The sequence below is a fragment of the Phasianus colchicus genome, chromosome 9, assembly GCF_987193195.1.
Source record: "Phasianus colchicus chromosome 9, bPhaCol1.hap1.1, whole genome shotgun sequence".
NCBI classification, from domain to species: domain Eukaryota; kingdom Metazoa; phylum Chordata; class Aves; order Galliformes; family Phasianidae; genus Phasianus; species Phasianus colchicus.
The window spans coordinates 32,547,260-32,566,602 of NC_143444.1; the positions used below are offsets into that span (position 1 = coordinate 32,547,260).

At 43.5% G+C, this 19,343-nt stretch overlaps 2 protein-coding genes and 2 non-coding genes across 4 annotated transcripts in view; 3 read left to right on the forward strand and 1 right to left on the reverse strand.

Annotated features, from left to right (window-relative positions):
• The window catches only part of SLC44A5 (solute carrier family 44 member 5), a 56,625-nt gene extending 54,230 nt beyond the window's left edge, over positions 1-2,395 (reverse strand). The window contains exon 1 of the mRNA XM_031604468.2: positions 2,193-2,395. Coding sequence (XP_031460328.2) covers positions 2,193-2,229 — 37 coding nt within the window. The 5' untranslated portion in view covers positions 2,230-2,395. The remainder of the gene's footprint in view (positions 1-2,192) is intronic.
• Positions 2,396-6,882: 4,487 nt separating this feature from the next.
• RABGGTB (Rab geranylgeranyltransferase subunit beta) lies at positions 6,883-18,766 on the forward strand. Its single transcript, XM_031604490.2, has 9 exons — positions 6,883-7,033; positions 7,467-7,574; positions 8,594-8,791; positions 11,181-11,286; positions 12,468-12,520; positions 12,634-12,744; positions 14,576-14,701; positions 15,451-15,600; positions 18,038-18,766. Exons 1-9 carry the CDS (start codon positions 7,031-7,033, stop codon positions 18,176-18,178), a joined length of 996 nt encoding a protein of 331 aa, XP_031460350.1. The 5' UTR covers positions 6,883-7,030; the 3' UTR covers positions 18,179-18,766.
• LOC116236374 (small nucleolar RNA SNORD45) lies at positions 7,694-7,776 on the forward strand. Its single transcript, XR_004168534.1, has one exon. It is a non-coding gene; the product is annotated as a small nucleolar RNA SNORD45 (small nucleolar RNA).
• LOC116236379 (small nucleolar RNA SNORD45) lies at positions 9,725-9,809 on the forward strand. Its single transcript, XR_004168535.1, has one exon. It is a non-coding gene; the product is annotated as a small nucleolar RNA SNORD45 (small nucleolar RNA).
• Positions 18,767-19,343: the final 577 nt, after the last annotated feature.

Sequence of the window (19,343 nt, forward strand, 5' to 3'; positions counted from 1 at the left end):
AATCTGAAGGTGAGACACAAAATTAGTTACATATGATGATATACAACAATTTATCAGCAGTGGCTACAGAGACTTTATCTGTAGTGGTATCACAGCCCAAATCTTCCAGTATGACACCACTGTGGCTAAATATAAGCCATTCTTCTTAGACTGAACATGTCCTTCAACCTGCAAGGTATGTATGCGTAGCTGGATGAAATTAAGAAATTAAAAACGCAGGCCAAACCACAAGACATAACATTCACTGATAAAAACCTTCTTAGTTCACCAACAGCTCTTCCAACGGAAACAGAAGAACCTTCCTCAGTTGGGAAATAACATAATATTTTTAGTTAAAGAAACCTGACATGACTACCGATTTGTCTCACAACAACAATTGATACTGCAGTTAAAAGAAAGCAGATACCACTTAGATTACAAAATAAAGAACCTATAATCTCACAAATCTGCTCTAGTGAGAAAAAGGAATGAATCATTTCTGTCCTTTGCTTCAATGGCAATCTTCCTGCCGTGAAAGAACTTTTTCTTAACGGAGTCCTCCCATGGAGTGACTCCTTCATAAAGTCAGCATCATTGTCCATCAGAAATCCTTTGTATTTAACTCATGTTACGGTTAAATATTGCTGCAACTCCTGGAACCAGCTTATAGCTGTTGTGAGGCAGGCTAAACTTAAGTAACAACTGCAAAGTTTGTTCTCAAAGTTGAACTTACACATGTATCTAGAGAAATAACAGGAGTAGGCTTCAGAATGCCTACAGGCTTATCAAAAGCTTTTACCAAGCCATACCCAAACTAACAAGACAACCGTGCTGTCTTGCATTGCTAGATTCCAGTGAGTTTGTCTAATAGTATACTTGTTACTTCAAAGAGAAGTCTGAGGTACTTTAGCTATTCACAAAGACTAACACCAGCTGCTAACTGTGGGCTAGACTCATCTCTTGTGAAGAGACAGATTGACACCGTCGGTCTGATTAATAAAACAAACAAACATAACTACAATATAGTGAAGGATTAACATTCCCCTTACATACACGCCACGTTTTCACAAATGAAAGTAAAGCAGCTTTTTCATCAGGTCATAAGCGTAAGAAAGCCAAACCAAGAGTTTCCTTTTGGCCAGATCACAGTTCAGACCACTGAGGTGAAATTGAGTCTCCTGAGTTGTAAACGTGTCACACAACACCTATGATGTCAAGGCAAAGGCTGGTTCACCAAGCCATTGCTGCCCATTTGTACATCTAAAGCAATTAGCAGCAGCCTGTTGGACTCACGGAGAAGAAGCCCTGTTTCTGAGGGGCTTACTCATTCTGCAGATTTTTTCTTTTATTTTAGGCCACGGAAATCGCACATATATTTGGAAAACTAAATCTGTTTTGTAGCAACGCCTTCAGATAGTCTAAGAAGCTCTGCAAAGCCCTTCTCCTCTGTCATAAATGCGGTAGTTTCCAAGGAACGACTGAAGCAGAGCTCAAGCACAGGGACGAAGTTCTGCCCCCAGTGACCTTCTATCCGCCGGCAGGCAGGACGCAGTCGGAGCAGCGCTCGTTGTACCGCGCACCCCTCCCCGGCTGCGGAGCCCCCAGCCCGCACGCCCCAAGCAGCAGAGCCCAGAACGCGGCGGTGCCACCAACACGGCGGGCTCCCGCAGCCCCCGCGGTGCCGCAGCGCCCATCTCGCAAAACCGCTCCCGCCGCCCGGGAGACGCCGAGGCCCGCCCGGCCCAGCCGAGCCTCGCCCTCACACCGCCCGCCGAGGCCCAGCGGCCCGAACCTCGGCGACGGAGCCGGCGCTGCGCTGCCCAGCGCTGCACCTGCCGCCCCCGGAGCGCACGGAGCGCATCCCCCCGCCGGGCGCGGCCTTCCCGCCGGGCGCAGACAAAGCGCACGCAGAGCACCTGCTCCAGGAAAGCAGGCGGAGGTTTTCGCCCGCTCGCTCCCGTCCCCGCGGCCCCCGGTTCCCCTTCCCCGCTCCGTCCCGCCTTCCTCCGGCCGGGCAGCGCCCCGGGGGTCCCGCCGGCCTCGGGGTCGGGACGCCCGCTCCGCTCCGCGCGTTCGCTCGGGGCAGCGAACTCCCGCCGCCGCCCCGCACCGCCGGACCCGCGCCGCAAACAGGCGGGGGGGCGGCACGGGCTTAGGCCGCGTCCGTCACTACGCCACGGCCCGCTCCGCCTCGCTCCCAGCCCAGCGCTTACCGTAGGGAGGCGCGGAGGCTTCTCCTTTCCTCGCCATCGTCCCCCGGCGCCCTCCGTGCTCCAGCAGCCGCCGCTCAGCGCGCTCTTTGTTGCCGCGAAGGCATGAGAGGAGGCGGCGGCCGCGCAGCCCCGCTCCGCTCCGTCGCCGGGAACGCCGCCCGCGCCCCGCGCCGACCCTCCTGTCCCGCCGGCTCCGCGGCCGACGCCTGCGCCGAGCTCGTGGGGGCGGTGCCCGAGCCGTGGGGGGGCGGCGGGCAGAGGGGGGCGCCGAGGGCGGGCGCAAGGCCGCAGGACGGCCGCAGGACGGCCGGCAGCACGGCCCGCAGCCGCCCGCCGCCCCCCGCTCGGGCGCTCCGCTCTGACTCCGCCCGCGTCCGGTCTCGGCGACGGCTCCGCAGCCACTGAGCGAACGCGGTGCCGCCAAGCCCGCGGCGCGGGGGATCGGCGCTGCCGGGAGGAGCGCTGCGCCCCGCGGGACGGGACGGGACGGGACGGGCGGCGGCAGGCTCGGCTCGGCTCTCGCGGGCGGGTAAGCGATCACGCCCGTCAAGGGAGATGAGGCTCCCCTGCGCCCAGCCCGCTCCCTGAGGCTGGAGTGTTGTCACGGCAGGAACTGCGCGGTCTCGGAGCCGCTCTCTGCGCTCTCGGTCCCGCCGGCCTCACGAGCGGCTGTGAGAAGCGCTTCCGCTCTCGGCCCCGGCGGAGCTGTCCGGGCGTCCGTGCTGAGCGGCCTCCGGCTCCTACGAGGAAAGGGCGGGAGCGCGCAGCGACTGCTGAGAACCGACGCGCTCTGACGCGTGGATGTGCTCGCAGAGATCTGGGTTTTCAGCATCCTGATCGAGAGGAATTTTCGCACTTCGGTTTTGAGCGAGTTTCCACGATTCTGTCTAAAAACTGAGCTGTGATCATAAACTCCCTTCAGTCCTGACAAATATAGAATACTGGCCATTAACTTTCCTTTAGTTTCCACCCACTTCTTGTTTTAACTGAACGGAGCAATGATCAAGAGCAAGTAATCTGTTTGCTCAGATTCTTTTTCAGTGTTGGCTCCATGCACTCTTTCCTTCCTTTTTCTACTCTACAAAAGTTCTTACCAGCCATTCTTATTGTCTCCCAATCCAATTTATTTCCTCCAACACTCATTCCTATTTGCACTAGTAACCGCCTTGGTCCCTGCTTCCATTTCTTCTGGTCTATTCATATTTACACTTTAACTTCATGTTTTGCTCAGCTAATTAAATCTTTCAGTCCAGCAGAGATTTCATCAATCCACTTGCTGGAGTCACGGTTCGTTTATCTCTTGAATGAGAAAAAAATGAATAAGAATCACCATCAGTCAGATTAAGGCCTAATCTCTACATACTAAGCAAGTGCCCTAACCAGTGCAACACTGCAGGAGGTCAAAGATAGTTGAAACTTTTCAGTACAAAAGCTTGCTTCCAGAAAGCACATGGACACATCTTGAGGGGCAAGTAAAGAAGTAAATTTAACTTCAGAGAAGCTTCTAGCCTAAGTTAAACTCTCAACAGCAAATTGTAACATGTATTCCTTTCCCAATTTCCTAATTTGGCTGATTGCAGTCAACTACTGCCTCAGACTGTGTCAACGTGAACGGTTTGGTTCTGATGAGTGCAGTTTTGATGTGAATCTCCAGGCATACCCCTGCCACCCCTCATTATGCTTTGATTTACATAGAGATTTGAAGGCATGTGAACTGAATTTTGGATTAAACTAACTGGAAGACACGACCTAGGAGTGCACGTGAGGTTCTCCAGCCCTTCATTAGGGATATTCAGTGTAATTCAAAGCAAAAACCCACCCAAATGCTTAGTAGGTCTTGGATCCAACTGTTTTACCCTGCAAATTCAGCATCATTGGTCTGCACTATTTTCTGAAGAAAGGCTTCTATGAAAGAATCTCCTGCAAAGAAAGGCTGAGAAAGTTTGAGTTCTTAAGCCTAGAGAAGTCTCTGAGGAGACCTTATAGCAGCCTTTCAATATTTAAAGGAGGCCTATGAAAATGATGGGGAGGGACCTTTTATCAGGGAGTGTAGTGACAGGACAGTGGTAACTGTTTATAACTAAAAAAGGGGAGGTTTGGTTAGATATAATGAGAACACCACGAGGATGGTGAGGCACTGGGAGAGGTTGCTCGAGAAGCTGTGGGTGCCCCATCCCTGGCAGTGCTTAAGGCTATGCTGGATGTGGCCCAGGGCAGCCTGATCTAATGGGAGGTGTCTCTACCATACCAAAGGTTGGATCTGGATAATCTTTAAGGTTCCTTCCAACCCAAACCACTCCCTTGGAGACTGATTTATTCAGTCTCTCAGACTTAGGTATATCTCCAACACCACTCCAAGCTGTCTTTTAACTCCAGTGCTAATAAGGAGCTTATTTACTTAATGAAGGGTTATGGATCCTATTCTAGAAAGCACCTAGAAATAATGTCTCAATTCTGAGTAGAATTTAAATCCTTTCCTGTAGTTAGTAAACGTATTTAGTGTGTAATATCCTTATGGATGTTCAGGTACCTCACTCAGTCAGCTGCAGTTACCTATTACCTATGACAGTGCATACTACCTATGACATCATCTCATATAGGTTGGATGTTAGGAAAAATTTCTCTGGAAGAGTGGTCAGGCCTCTGGAATGAGCTGCCCAGGGAGGTGGTTGAGTCACTGTCCCTGGAGGTGTTCAAAATGTTGTACTGAGGGACATGGCTCAGTGGGGGAAGATTGGTGGCGGATGGTTGGACTGGATGATCTTGGAGGTCTTTTCCAACCTTGGTGATTGTATGACTTCATAATACAATTCCAAGCCCAGAATTTTGCTGTGTGTTTAACCTTATTTAGAATACTCATAGGCAAATCCATGGTGCTTTTAAGAATAAAACTTTATAAAATAGGATGAATTTATTTTGTTATTGTCTCACTCCAATTTATAGGAGGGAGAGGAGGCCCTTTGATATCTGTATACCTGGCATGAGATTAAGAAACAACAGTTCAAATGTTGGTCCAACCAGTTTATTACAAATCTTAATCAGGGAGATGGGGAAGGGGAGGACGGACACTGTTATGAATTAGGATGATGGGAAAGGGAAGAAAGGTGATAGAAAAGATAGGAAAGAGGCAAGGAGTCTTTATAGGAAGCAAGAGGGAGATAGTCACCACCATGGATCCAGCATGGTTCGTAGTTCAGCCACTGATCTTCAGTAGTGGTGGGTCATTGGGCGTTGTTGTTCTGTTGACAACGATGACCATGGCGATGATGGCAACTTCTCAATGGTAGTACCAACTTATTTATAAGTCCAAAGTGGTTGAGTCAGCTCTCTTTGGAGTGACATCTCAAATCCAAAGTGGTTGAGTCAGCTCTCTTTGGAGTGGCAGCTTCTGGCTTTGGGATCTCAGTAGAAGCTCCTTTGTTCCCATCTGCTGGCAAGGCCCAGAAGATAAGAGGGAGCAGGGAGGTGCCACCTTGTATCTTGCCTTCACAGGATACAATGGGATCATCCCCAATCTCCCATAGCAAGCTAGAGTTATTTGGTCACAGGCTAGATCTTCTGCCAGTAAACAGTCCTGAGCACTCCCTTCGGAAGGCAAACAGCTCCAAAAAAATGCTTTCAAGTGTAAAATTGTCCACATGGTGATGTTGATTGCCACATGGCAACACCCATCACTCATCTCCTAGACAAGTCAGCCTTATCACAAGAAATACCTCAGCAAGCAAGCTTTGAGCCAGAAAACAAAGAAGGATTCATACAGGTATGTACACAGCTGTGATGATTAATCAGGTTACCACAGAATTAGTGGTATGCAGAAACCATACAAATAACAGATAAATATTACATGCCTTGCAAGTGGACTGTTCAGTAATTAAATATCCACACCGTAGTCAGAAACATGACATATGGAACAAAATCCTACACAGAAAGGTACAGAACACACACTTGATTATTTATGTTTAAAAGCCCCATAACCATAACATCCAATGGCACAGTGTACTTGAAACTAGATTTAAAACAGGAAGAAAAGTTTTTCTACTTTTATGAAATACTTAAGAAACACAAGGCCTCAGACTATGCCTGTGTCTTTTACTCAATCACCCTTAGAGTATAGGATAAATAAAATATCATTTACTTTCAGAAAGATCAATAGCATGACATCCTAGTTAAGAACTGATGTACTTAAAAAACAAACAAAACCTTATTTTTGACTGTTCTTTGCATGCTAGCATAACACACGTTCTTTTCTTGGATACTCTCAAGATACTGTTCCAGCCCACTACGGCTTTGCCTCCCTTGTGCACCTGAGTCAGCGTTCACGATTCATAACACAGTCAGACCAGTTTTAATTAAGAACAAAAGTGGCTTTGTTGTTGCTTGCTCATTGAATTAACGGAGTTTTTCTCACCTGTCCTGTGCCAATCCAACTCTTCCACTTGCTGTTCCTTAGAGACAACGGAAAGAAGCGGAAGGCATTTCTAAACAGCTGATGTGTTTCCCACGACGCACGAAGACGCGGTCTCACAGCGTGCACTACGTGCGCTCCCTCCGTTTAAATTCAGCGCTCGACTGCGACGAGCCCGGGCGCCGCAGCCCAGCAGGACCCGGGCTGCCCGCGCGCCGCCGGCCAGATCGCGCGGAGCGGAACGCGGCGCCTGCGGGTGGCGGCGGCCTGAGCTGCCCGCCGGGTCCCGTCCCGTCCCGTTCGCGGTGCGGTGCGCTGCGGTGCGGTGCGCGCGCGGCGGCGGCGGCTCCCGGGCAGCCATAGCGAGGCCCCGCCGCTGCTACTTTTTGCCCCGCCCCGAGGCGCCTCGCTCTTTCCGGTGCGGGCGGCGAAGATGGTGGGTGCGGCGCTCTGCGTGGTGGCGGCGCTGGGCCCGGCGCGGCCCTTCCCGCGGGCCGCGATCGCAGGATCGCAGAACGGCCCGGGCTGGGAGGGAGCGCAGGGGTCGCGAATCTCCAGCCTGCCACGTGTGGGGCCGCCGGCCTCCGCATTAATGCCGGCCCGGTTCGTCTGGCGATGGCCGCGGTGGCCGTAACCGCGCCGGTTCCGAGGCACTGCCGGCCCGGAGCCGTGCCTGCCGCCCGCCGAGCTGACCGGGCCTGGCTGCGGCGGGAGCGCGGGGAGGCGCGGCGAGCGGAGCGCGCGGCGCTCTGGGCCTTGCGCGGCGGCGCGGAAGCTGCGGCGGGCGCTGCCTCGTGGCGCGCGGCTGGGGCCGGGCGTGTGCCGGTCTGTGCCGCCTCGCGGGCTGACGGCTCGTGGTGCTTTCACAGGGGACGCCGCAGAAGGATGTTGTAATAAAACCGGATGCTCCGAGCGCGTTGCTTTCAGAGAAACATGCCGACTACATCGCTTCGTACGGAACAAAGAAGGACGATTACGTGGGTATCAGTTCTGCTTCGGCACAGCTGTGGGTTTTACTAACGGTAGCAGTAAGCCCTATGTACTTGTTCTTTGCGGTCCGAGGTGTAAGAAGAAGAAGGCTCTGTTGATTTCCTTAGGTCCGTGATGAGTTTTGGCATGTATTATCTGAGCATAAATGTGAAGATTTTCAGTTTAGCTCTAGAATTACTCTGAGACCCTGGAAATAAACTACTAGTTGTGCCTTCATCCACTAGCATGCGTGAGCGCAGCTGTGTTCATATGAGGGTGCTTGGTAGGGCAGCACATTGAGGTGCATTACAGCACTGCCCTATGAATACTGGGTGCAGGGAGTGCTTCCATCTGGTGCCGCGTGTGCAGGTGTGATGGAGCACGTGGCAAATGGAGTTTACTTGGTGAGAAGTGTCAATAACTGCATGTCTGGGGAGGTGGAAAAAGTTGCAGTTATCCTTACTGCCTGCATTGCTGTACCTGTGGTTAAAACCTGCCAGCTGTCAGGACTGCTTGGCACCAAACAGCGCTTGTTGACAGTGTAGATGAAGTAAACAACATTTATGTATTTGCGTATGTATATATATTTGTAAATTTGCTTCCTTGTACAACACCAGATTGTGGCAGTTCAGTCACTTGTTAGTAAGTTTCATTAAACGACCTTATTTTTGAGACTAGTTGAGGCTATAATTTGAATGGTAGTTTGGATGCTAGGACAGTAACTGATGATCTGAAATGAACTGGTGGCTTACTGGTTGCATGCGTTTAACTTGCCATTTAGGTTGATGCTTCCAAAACGGGTAGTACAGGGGACAGTGGGAATTTAGAATATGTAGGTATATGTGTACATATGTGTGTTTTATGCACACACATGCATAATATACAGAGTAAGGGTGGCTAATACATTTTAATTCATTTGTGGGATTGAAAATATTTGACACGTTACCAACTGTAAATAATGTATTTCCATTGCTTTACTTCTGTGGCACGTTTATCTGATGACAAACTAAAATAATGCAATTCTTAGGAGTACTGTATGTCTGAGTATTTGAGGATGAGCGGTGTTTATTGGGGGCTGACAGCAATGGATCTCATGGGACAGCTGCACCGAATGAACAAAGAAGAAATTCTGGCGTTCATCAAATCGTGTCAGCATGAGTGTGGTGGAATAAGTGCCAGCATAGGTCACGATCCCCATCTTCTGTATACCCTGAGTGCTGTCCAGGTAAAACTAATGTAGAAACAACCATTTGTGTGTAATGATTTTGATGATGGCAGATTATCCAACACTGGTTTGGATACTAATAGTAAACACTATTTCAGTGCCTTATTTAAAAAATAATAAATCCAATTGACGAAACTTTAGGGTTTAGCTGTGTCAATTCTTTAAAAATGGTCAGATTTAAGAATATTGCACTTCTAATATTCATTTAATGGTGAATTCGCGCTCTTGATAAACTTCATAACAGTTTCTTAGCTATAGCTTTTACTGGAATCTTGCATTATCCTGAATGTTGTAAACCTTTCTTAGTGTATAATGAGGTGAGAGGTGTATGTGTTCAGAGAAATTTTATGTGTGTGTGCTTCAAAAACTTGACTCATATTAATAAATAGGCATACATGTATGCAATTACTATGTAAAATAATCACATAATGTTAGATAAATACGTGGTTTATATTTGTGTGTGTGTGTAGCATGTATGCATTCTAGTATCATACAAGTGGAACGTCATAGTAGCCATTCTTGTTGTGTTCCTCAAATCTGTTTTATTTCTGTGTACTTAAAAAAATGATATCAATCTCCTATGCGTTTTCTTTACTTATGTGATGTTTACTCCTTCCCTGAGAAAAATGAATTATTTTCAACTGTACGTTTTCACCATAGCTATCTCTACTGTAGATTTAATGTTTCACCATTTAGTCCTAATTTTTTTTCCTAATTCTTGCACAAACTGAGGTGGAAAACAGTACATAGAGGCTCAAATGCTTTTAAACTATTGCTTCTTTGATTATGTAGCGTATGTCTAATTGAAGCTCATGGAAGTACTGCTTAAGTGGTGTTACAAATAAATAAGGTAGCATTTGGTTTTAGGAAGAAAATGTTGGATTTAAGGTGTTAGTTTTGAAATCCCTAGGACAGGAAAATGTTGTTTTCTTGGGTCAGTGATGATTGCTGGCATGTATTATCTGATCTAAAGGTGAAGCTTATCACCATATTAGCTCTAGAATTACTCTGAGACCCAGGAAACTTAAGGTTCTTTAGACAGCAGCCTTTGAGCTTTACCAAACGCTCCAATTGAATTCCTTTCGTGAAGTCTAATTAAATATACAGAGAAGGAAGACGATTTGAGTCTCAGTTTTTGCAAAAGGCATATAGTTCTTAGATTAATGCTTGATATTATTAGGAGATGTTTTTGTGTCAGCAACGCACCTCTAGGTATGTGAAGCTGAAAAGTGTTAGCCGTTGCTGATGTGAAGTTTTTAAACACAACCAGAGTGTCTTAATGAGCGTGCATGTCCTCAATTCACAAAATCTGTGTAGTCCCATCTAATTCTCCAGAACGTTGAAAAGGTAACAGCGCATCTTCCTTGGATCTCAGTTAACAGTCATGTGTTCAGGTTAGCTCTTGAAGGAGCATACTGTGGTACTGGATGTTCTGTTGGAGTTGCTTAGTGGATTTTTTTTTTTTTGCATTCCCGTAACTATTTTTAAATTAAATAATAGCTGGCAATTAAAATACTCCAGCTTCTTAATTTTAGGAATTCAGAGTCATAGCTGTTGGTAGTTCTTAGGTTCAGTTTTTCAGTGTTTCTTAGTTTCACTTGTTCTTTCTATTTTCAGTTGTTCTGTTACGCTATTTATAATGAATTTTCAGAACTTACCAAAGTTATGAGTAAAAACATGAAGCCAACTGGGGCTCAGAAGCAGCACTGTTGCGTCCAGTGACATTCTATCTTTAATTTATTGGCTCAAACCAGTGCTAATTGAGGATCTTTGCATTCCTTAGTCTATGACCTATTCTTCATTCAGAATACGTTCACTGTGCAGTTTGTGTCTAATCACATTTTTTATATTTTTTTCTTGAATAGATGCAGTTTGCTATTATACTTCAAATTTAAATGTTTAAAGTAGTATATTTTCTATATACTAATCACTCCTGGTAGACTTTAACTGTAAATGATGTTAGTTACTATCTGCTTTGCTTACAGGTGTACAAATAACAGCACAATCTGCACAAACTGCAGATTTTAAGTTCTGGAATGATGTTACTGCATCACAGAATTCACCTGTAATGAAATCTCTTTTGTTATACGTAACGTGAATGTAAAAGTAAAGAAGCCAGATTATGCCTTTGAAAGGAGAGTTGGAATGTTGGAAAGCAACAAAACATGGAACAGTCCAACAAGAATTGTCTGTTTTCATTTGAGACACTTCTGGACAGTGATAGATGAGCTTTAGTGAATCAAATCTAATTTTAACAAAACTTACAGGTACCAGTCAGAAGCAGCTAAATGAAGTCAAATCTTATAAATTTGGATTTTTTTATTTGTTAATAAATGAATCTAAATAACCTTTCCTTCTCTTTGATTGTTACTGTGGCTTTCTCTTCTAGATTCTGATCTTATATGAAAGCCTCCACGTTGTTGATGTAAATAAAATTGTTGAGTATATACAAAGCTTGCAGAAAGAAGATGGATCATTTGCTGGAGACAAATGGGGTAAATTTTAGATTGTAAAAGTGTATTGATTTTGTTGACACGTGTAAGTCTATGAACTTAAGTTTTCTTGGATGGTAGTTTTGCATATTTTTTGTATATGAATGCTTAATTCCTGAGTTGTTTAAAAAAAAAAAAAGGAAAAAAAGAGAAATTTTGTGAAGCACAAACTTAGGTTTTCTTTGCCTTCTGAATTATTCTAAGATTCATTCCTTTTTTAAAAAAATAAGTTGTCCAGCTCTTAGAGAAAAAAACCTTTGCACTTGTTACTAACAGTACTTTCATATGTTAGATGAGCTATTTTCTGGTTTGGTTTTTTTGCTTTCTATTTCATGGCCTTCCTTTTATGATCTTTCTCCTATGAAAGGCAGGTTTCACTACATGGAAATGAGAAAAAAAAAAATACAAGCTGTTCTTTTACTTATTAGTATCTATTAATACTTATTTTTGTTTATGCATGTAAATTCTTTATGAACAAAACTAGTAATTTTCAAGCTGTAGAATAACCATTGAGTCAATAAAAATACTTATTCCTGTGGAAAGCTTCATTTGATAGAATATACTGTGTGTCACCTTTACTGTTCTAGTAAAATTTAGCAGGCAGTGTCATGGTTAGTAAATGTATGCTGCTGGAAAGCTTAGCTTGTGCTTTAGGAGAGTCATGTTAGGAACTTCTCAGCAATCATTCTGCTGAAGTTTTTTTGATTTAGCATTGAGGTGTAAGTATGCTAAAGAAAATCTGCAATTTGATTGACTCTTGATCTAATAAAAGTGGCTTCTATTCCTGCTCAGGTATCAAAGAGAGCCCAAAGCATCAAAGGCAGACCTGTTTCAGGTGGTTTTTAATTTATTTGTTTTTAAATATTCACTATTCTGCCTTTATCCAGTAGGGTACTACAGATAAACTTTTACATAGCTGTTTGCAAGTTACCACTAGTTGGATTGACTTGAATATACATCTGAATGCTGATAGTGAGTTGTTTGCTTTTACGTACAGTAAATGCAGATCACTTGAATTGTAATGTGCACTTTGTAAATTATTGAGGAAACAATTGATGGATTGGAAAGTAAGCTTTTCATTGTTGCCGTACAGTTTTTTTTACATTTGTTCCATATTTTCAGTGGTGATTTAAATGTATTGTTGTTTTTAATGAAAATTTCATTTCCTGCCCTCCATGTTTTAGGAGAAATAGATACAAGGTTCTCCTTTTGTGCTGCAGCAACTCTTGCACTTCTAGTAAGTTCCAAAACATCACTTGAACAAGTACAATATTTTTTTCTTTGGTGTATAGCTGAAGTTAACCAAATTGGCTGAACATAAAATACATTGGTTGCCTTTTTAACTTGCAGGGAAAACTGGATGCTATTGACGTGGGGAAAGCAGTAGAATTTGTTTTGTCCTGTATGAACTTTGATGGAGGATTTGGCTGTAGGCCAGGTTCTGAGTCACATGCAGGACAGGTGAGTTTTATTTTATATGGAAATATTTAAAATTATTAAATACCACAAGCTACCTCTGAATGTTTGTTTTTGGCATCAATCAGGGATGCCAGTTGATGGAAGCTTTCTTGTTTTCAAAATGACAATTTCTTTTAATTAAAGTAAAGGAGCAATTAGTGGATGCATTTGGGAAGTTGGTTAGGAACTCAGGAGGCTATAATCTAGGAAAGAAAAGAAAAAAAAAATAGGGGAACAATTTTTAGGACTGTATTTCAGATTGCCAGTATGGGCTGAATGACATCCAAGTAGTGGTGCTGATAGTCAGTGAGGTTGTATAGAGAATTTGGAATTTATATTAATGTAGATTGGAAAAGAAAAACTTAATTGGGGGGAAAAAAATCCATTGTGACGTGTTGCAGTGATTACCACGAATTCTAATGAAGCGTGCAAATGAATTGTGTATGTTTGATATTTATCGGATGAACTGAAGAATAAGTGACAACTAAATCTTCTAATCTCTTACATTTGAAGAATTAATTATTTGAGCAAAGTAAATTATAAGAAGTGGTGTCTCTTGCATAGGAACCTCTATAATGTTTTGCTACAGGCACTGAAGAGTGCTGATGGCAATTTATGAGAAATGATCAGTAGAATTTAGTTGAGAAGAGGGAGGAGTAGTGTAACTGAAGGAAAATCAGGGATTTATCAGGAAGAGAATAACTTCTTTCAAAAGAAAAATTATATGGAAAAAATAACTTCCTGTCTTTATTTTTTTTTTTACATATAGGGGATTGTTGCACCTAACTTAAGTTTATCAATAGGTACCAACCTTGGTAAACTATTTTAATCACCTGTTTATTTTGCATAACTACAGTGAGCAGTACTGTAGTCAGGGTTTGCCTAAGTACATGAAAGTAGCATTAGTTACTTTATTGAGAAAAGGGGTGGTGGTTTCCCCACCCTCCCCCCAGCCCCACTTTCTCCCTGTTATCCTTGTGAGTTACATCTAGAGTAGCACTGTCTGAATGGCTGGACCACTCCTGGTGTTCAAGGAGGTTGTCTGGGGGTGTTTTTTCTAATCAGGACAGGGTGGTTATAAGTAGGCTTCAGTTGAAGTTGTGGTTTTGGTGGTTGTTTTTTTTTTTTTCCAGTTTGTGTCTGGTTCCCTTTTCAGTGACTGCCTGAAACGTGTTGGTAGTATGCTGTTGTGCTGCATGTGTTATTTTTGAGGTAAAATAGGTAGGGATTAAAACTATATGGCACTTAGAAAGTAAGCTTGCTGAGGCCGTAGTTGTACTTAGGATTGCCTGCAACATTCATGATTGCTAGTAACCCTTTTCTGTCAGAGAATTCATTTGGTCTTCAGTTTGCCCTCCATAAGGCTTAGAGAAAGAGATTATTGGTTGGTGGCCCTGCCTGTATCGGGGGGTTGGAGCTTGGTGGTCCTTGAGGACCCTTCCAGCACATGCCATTCTGTGATTCTGCAAATATATGTGAGCACAGGCTGGCCACAGAGTTGTCAGAAAGGCAATGTCCAACCTGTAGAAAGCAGTTTGAGTGCTCTAGCTTGTCTTAAAATAAAACAGTATTGCTCTGCTTTTTCATCTTTTTGGAAATCTTAGTTTAGTATGTTACATCAGTAAGAAGTGTTATAATTATTGAAACTCTTTAAACAAAAGCAACTGTGAGATTAATATCTGCCTTTAAGGAAAAAATGAAGCTTAGCTAAAAGGTGAAGTGTGCTTATTTTATATCCTGTTTGCAGGACTGTATTCTTCGAGATCTTCCTGTATTTAGTCTCTTTAACAGTTTAGTTTTTAAATACACAAAACATTTATGTCTGTAATTTTAGATCTATTGTTGCACAGGATTTCTGGCTATTACAGACCAGTTGCATCAAATAAATGTTGACTTGCTGGGTTGGTGGCTTTGTGAACGTCAGCTACCTTCTGGAGGTCTCAACGGGCGTCCAGAGAAGGTATTAGATGGTTTATTCTGTTTGTTCAAAGCTTAATATAGAGTATTTTTTCTGGAATACAGTGTTACTTTGATGAAATGCTTAGTAAACTCCTCAAGAGATTCAGGCCTTCATTTTGATTCTTCATTTTGTTGCATGTACTTACCTTGCAGTTCTTGGCTGTTCACAGTTTGATGCCTCAGTTCAGGAAAGTATGTGTACTGAAATATGTCTTGCTGGCCAATTCAACCAGTGTCCTATTAAATCAGGCCTTGAATATTTTCTGACAGTGGGAATGATCCCTTCTGTACAACTTGTACAAAAATTACTTCATTTGATATGCATCCTGTGCATAAGTGTTTTATGTTACAGTAAGAAATTGTGGAACTTACAATAATCCCCACTGGCAAATAGACAACTAATCAATATTCAAAAATGTTAAATAAAAAAAAAAAACTACCTTGTTTTCTTTTTTTTTTTTAAATATGAAACTTGTCTTTGCTCATGACAGAGGTGGTGTAGATTTTTAGCCTGTCCAATATGAGATGAAGGTTGTTTCAAAATAACATTCTTGTGGTCTTTTTTCTTGAAAATCACAAGAGGCTATCTAAAAAGAAACTGCATCCAGAAACTTGCTTCCTGTACCCCAGAGAAGCGTTGTTTCTATGCAGCGATGTTACGACAGCACAGCTAGGAGTTCATAGAATCAGAAATTTGTGATGTTATGTTAACGATGAAATCAAATAACACTCTGCTTCTCTGTTTGCCAGTTACCTGATGTATGTTATTCGTGGTGGGTTCTAGCATCTCTGAAGATGATTGGTAGGTTACATTGGATTGACAGAGAGAAACTGCGCTGCTTTATTTTGGCTTGCCAGGATGAGGAGACTGGAGGATTTGCTGACAGACCAGGAGATATGGTAAATAACCTTCAATTAAGTCAAGTTTGCGTAATAGAAATTTTCAACTTAAAGTATGTTTCATGTTTGAATGTAACACGTGATCCAGATACTGGTGTCTTGCAGAATTGCAACATTGCAGCTTGGAAGGAACAAGGTACAGTTGCTTTGAAGGGCTCACATAGGAAGCACATGCAATTGTGCACTATAGCAACTGACTTCAGTGTGGGATACAGTCACAGAATCACAGAATTGCCAGGGTTGGAAGGGACCTCAAGGATCATGAATCTCCAACCCCCCTGCCACACACAGGGCCACCAACCATTCCACCTAATGCTAGACCAGGCTGCCCAGGGCCCCATCCAATCTGGCCTTGAACACCTCCAGGGACGGGGCATCCACAGCCTCTCTGGGCAGCCTGTTCCAGTACCTCACCACTCTCTCCGTAAAGAATTTCCCCCTGACGTCCAACCTAAATCTCCCTTCCCTCAGCTTAAAACCATTTCCCCTTGTCCTGCTGTCACTCACCCTTTCAAAGAGTTGATTCCCCTCCTCTTTGTAGGCTCCCTTTATGTACTGAAAGGCTGCAATGAGGTCACCCCGCAGCCTTCTTTTCTCCAGGCTGAACAAGCCCAGCTCTTTCAGCCTGTCCTCATAGGGGAGGTGCTCCAGTCCCCTGATCATCTTTGTGGCCCTCCTCTGGACCCTCTGCAACAGCTCCCTGTCTTTCTTGTACTGGGGGCTCCAGACCTGGACGCAGTATTCCAGATGGGGCCTCACAAGAGCAGAGTAGAGGGGAACAATCACCTCTCTGTCCCTGCTGGCCACCCCTCTTTTGATGGATCCCAGGATCCCATTTGCCTTCCGAGCCGCAAGGGCACACTGCTGGCTCATGTTCAGTTTTTCGTCTACCAAGACCCCCAGGTCCTTCTCCACAGGGCTGCTCTCAAGGACCGCTCCTTCCAGTCTGTATGGATGCCTGGGATTCCTCCGGCCCAAGTGCAAAACTCTGCACTTTGCCGTGTTGAACCTCATCAGGTTCACCCGGGCCCACCTTTCCAGCCTCTCGAGGTCCCTCTGAATGGCATCCCATCCTTCAACCGTGTCACCGCACCACTCAGCTTGGTGTCATCAGCAAACTTGCTGAGGGTGCACTTGATTCCATCATCGATGTCACTGATAAGGATGTTAAAGAGCACGGGTCCCAAGACAGACCCCTGGGGGACGCTGCTCATTACCAGCCTCCACCTGGACATAGAGCCATTGATGACCACCCTCTGACCCTCAGTCCCCACAATGCATACCACACTGTTTCTCATGTTTCTCATAAGACTGCATGGAAGATCTAGGTGAAAACACTGACAGTTCAACAATTTGCAGGCATTTAGAAATTACCACAAGTTAAGTAGTCTTCATATCTCTTGTGCTTTTGTCTGATCTGAATTATTCTTGAGTAAATATTCAGAATAGTTGCATACCACTGCATAAATCCTCTCACTGGCCTTAGTGTAAATGAGAAGGAAGTTTTTCTGACAGTGTTATGAAGAGGCTGGTGGTATTAATTTTCTCCTTGACTGAAAGAGTAGATACAGTTTTAGTTGTTGTATTCTCTATGGTTTGAAGCATAAATAATCTATATTGTACAGGGTGCTGGTCAAATAAATATATTATGTGATCTCAGTGCAAATACCCTTGAATACATGGCTGCTTATTTGTGAAAGGTTGGAAAATCGTGGCTATGACATCTAAGGACAAGACTGGTTATGCCAGTACTTTTAACCATTTAGGCTGTGATCTAGTGGTTGGATTTCACTTATGTGGCTATAACATGATAAACTAGCTCAGTTTACTGCAGTGTAGAACCTCTCTGAAAAGACCTAGAAATTCCAGTAATACAAACAGGATGTATGTTGCACCAGGTAATTTTGGATAGGATTTTGTAGAATGACTAAGTTTGCTGACAGGATGTACGTGCCAAAAGAATTTAAATAGTCTGCTGCAGTTACGTGACGGTACACATTTCAGGGGAAACTTGTGAAGTGTAGGAATACTTTGATATAAAATAACTGGTGATCTTTTCTGTTTCTTTTCTTGTTCTTTTGGCTGTTTTTACTTTTCATTTTAACAGTAAGTTGTTGCTCTTCTCTTAAGATTTTACAGTACAGCTCTTTATTCAGAGACCATTAAAGAGTGTTACACTGTTGCTGAAGAGCAAAATGGGGAAGTGATACTTGTGGATGGTCATATTAGCCTACTAATTATATACTGTAAGTTCATACTGTGGGAGTTGCCTCCCCTGTGGGCTTACACAAGCTCAAAAGCACAAATGGAAGTTTTTGCAATTGCAATGTTATCTTGAGCTGCACAGGCTTGTATTTCTCTTGCTAACAAACAGAAGCTTCCATACCAGTGAAAACTGACTGTTCTTTTGGAAATGATTGCAAACTTTGTCTTCCAGGTGGATCCATTTCACACTTTGTTTGGAATTGCTGGACTATCCTTACTTGGGGAAGAACAAATTAAGGCTGTCAATCCTGTCTTCTGTATGCCAGAAGATGTCCTTCAAAGAATAAATGTACAGCCTGAGCTTGTGAGCTAAATCTCGTGGGGACAGCAAACTGATACATCCTCTTGGTTTGGTTTTACTGATTGGAAGTCATCTTTGAAGCTTAGAATATTCTTAATATTCTTCTTTGAGATGTGTTTACATTACAACAGTGAAGCAGTAGCTTTACTGTGGGCTTTGTCACTTTGTGAACTGTATTGTAACAGGCTTGTTGTAGTATTCTGAGCGTAATATGTTCTTCGGTTGTACATAAGAGATGTAGAAACATTTCTAATCTGTATCTAAATATGTAGGCTTTTTTTTTTTTAATAACCAAGTTGAAGCAGTAGTGTGAATATCTTAATTGTTTCTATTCCTGCAATGTTAACCATGGTAGCATCTGTCTTTACGCAGGCATGTTTTGATGGTGTACCACACACAGCACTTTAGAAGAATACAGGAAGAAAAACCACCCAACATAAGCCACGCACTTAATGCCAAATGCTTGTCTGTGTAATTCTTTCTGTTCATGCTCAGCCTCACTTCTGTATACTCAGATGCAAGCTATTTCTTTTAATAGTAATTGTTACCAGTGAAAACAACAAAAAATATGATTCTATTAAATACAGGAATGTGCTCCTATTACTGCAAAAGTTCCTTTTGACAAAATTCCCCTGATAGTTGAAATGGAGAATACCTTGAGTGTATCTGCATTGAAAACTACAAATGTTAGTCATTAAAGAGAAATTCTTCATAGGAAAGTGACTTGCAGCTGAATATAGTGCTGATCATAAATTTGTTGCTGGACTGAAATTCTGGTTTTGCAGCTTTTAAGACAAAAATTGCCAGCACTTTATTATGGTGTAGTTCAGAGTTAAATTAGCCATGGAACACACTCATCTGATAGATGAAATCCTTTTGTCTTTGCAGAAGCCCTAAAATTGCATGTTACTTATGTTACTTTACATCCTCCTGCACACTGTCTGAAACTGAATTTCACTTCACAGTAAAATGTAGTTGTGAGGGGGAAGAAGTTGTCTTTGATAATCTCTGTATGTATGCTTAAAGAAGGTCTAAAACTATTTCAACACTTTTGATCACCAGCTGGTTAGTTTTTTCCAACCCATTCATCTTAGTAGAGAATAAGGCGCAATAACTTCTTGGGAAATTCAGAGACTGTTTGAATGCTCAAATACTATGTTTGGTTTTTCTTTTTAAT

What these genes read in the sequence shown, in the direction of transcription:
- RABGGTB (XM_031604490.2), top strand. An exon ending in CAGCAACTCTTGCACTTCTA is followed by an intron (nt 12,521 to 12,633) that starts GTAAGTTCCAAA and finishes TTTAACTTGCAG; the next exon opens with GGAAAACTGGATGCTATTGA. An exon ending in TCAACGGGCGTCCAGAGAAG is followed by an intron (nt 14,702 to 15,450) that starts GTATTAGATGGT and finishes TCTGTTTGCCAG; the next exon opens with TTACCTGATGTATGTTATTC.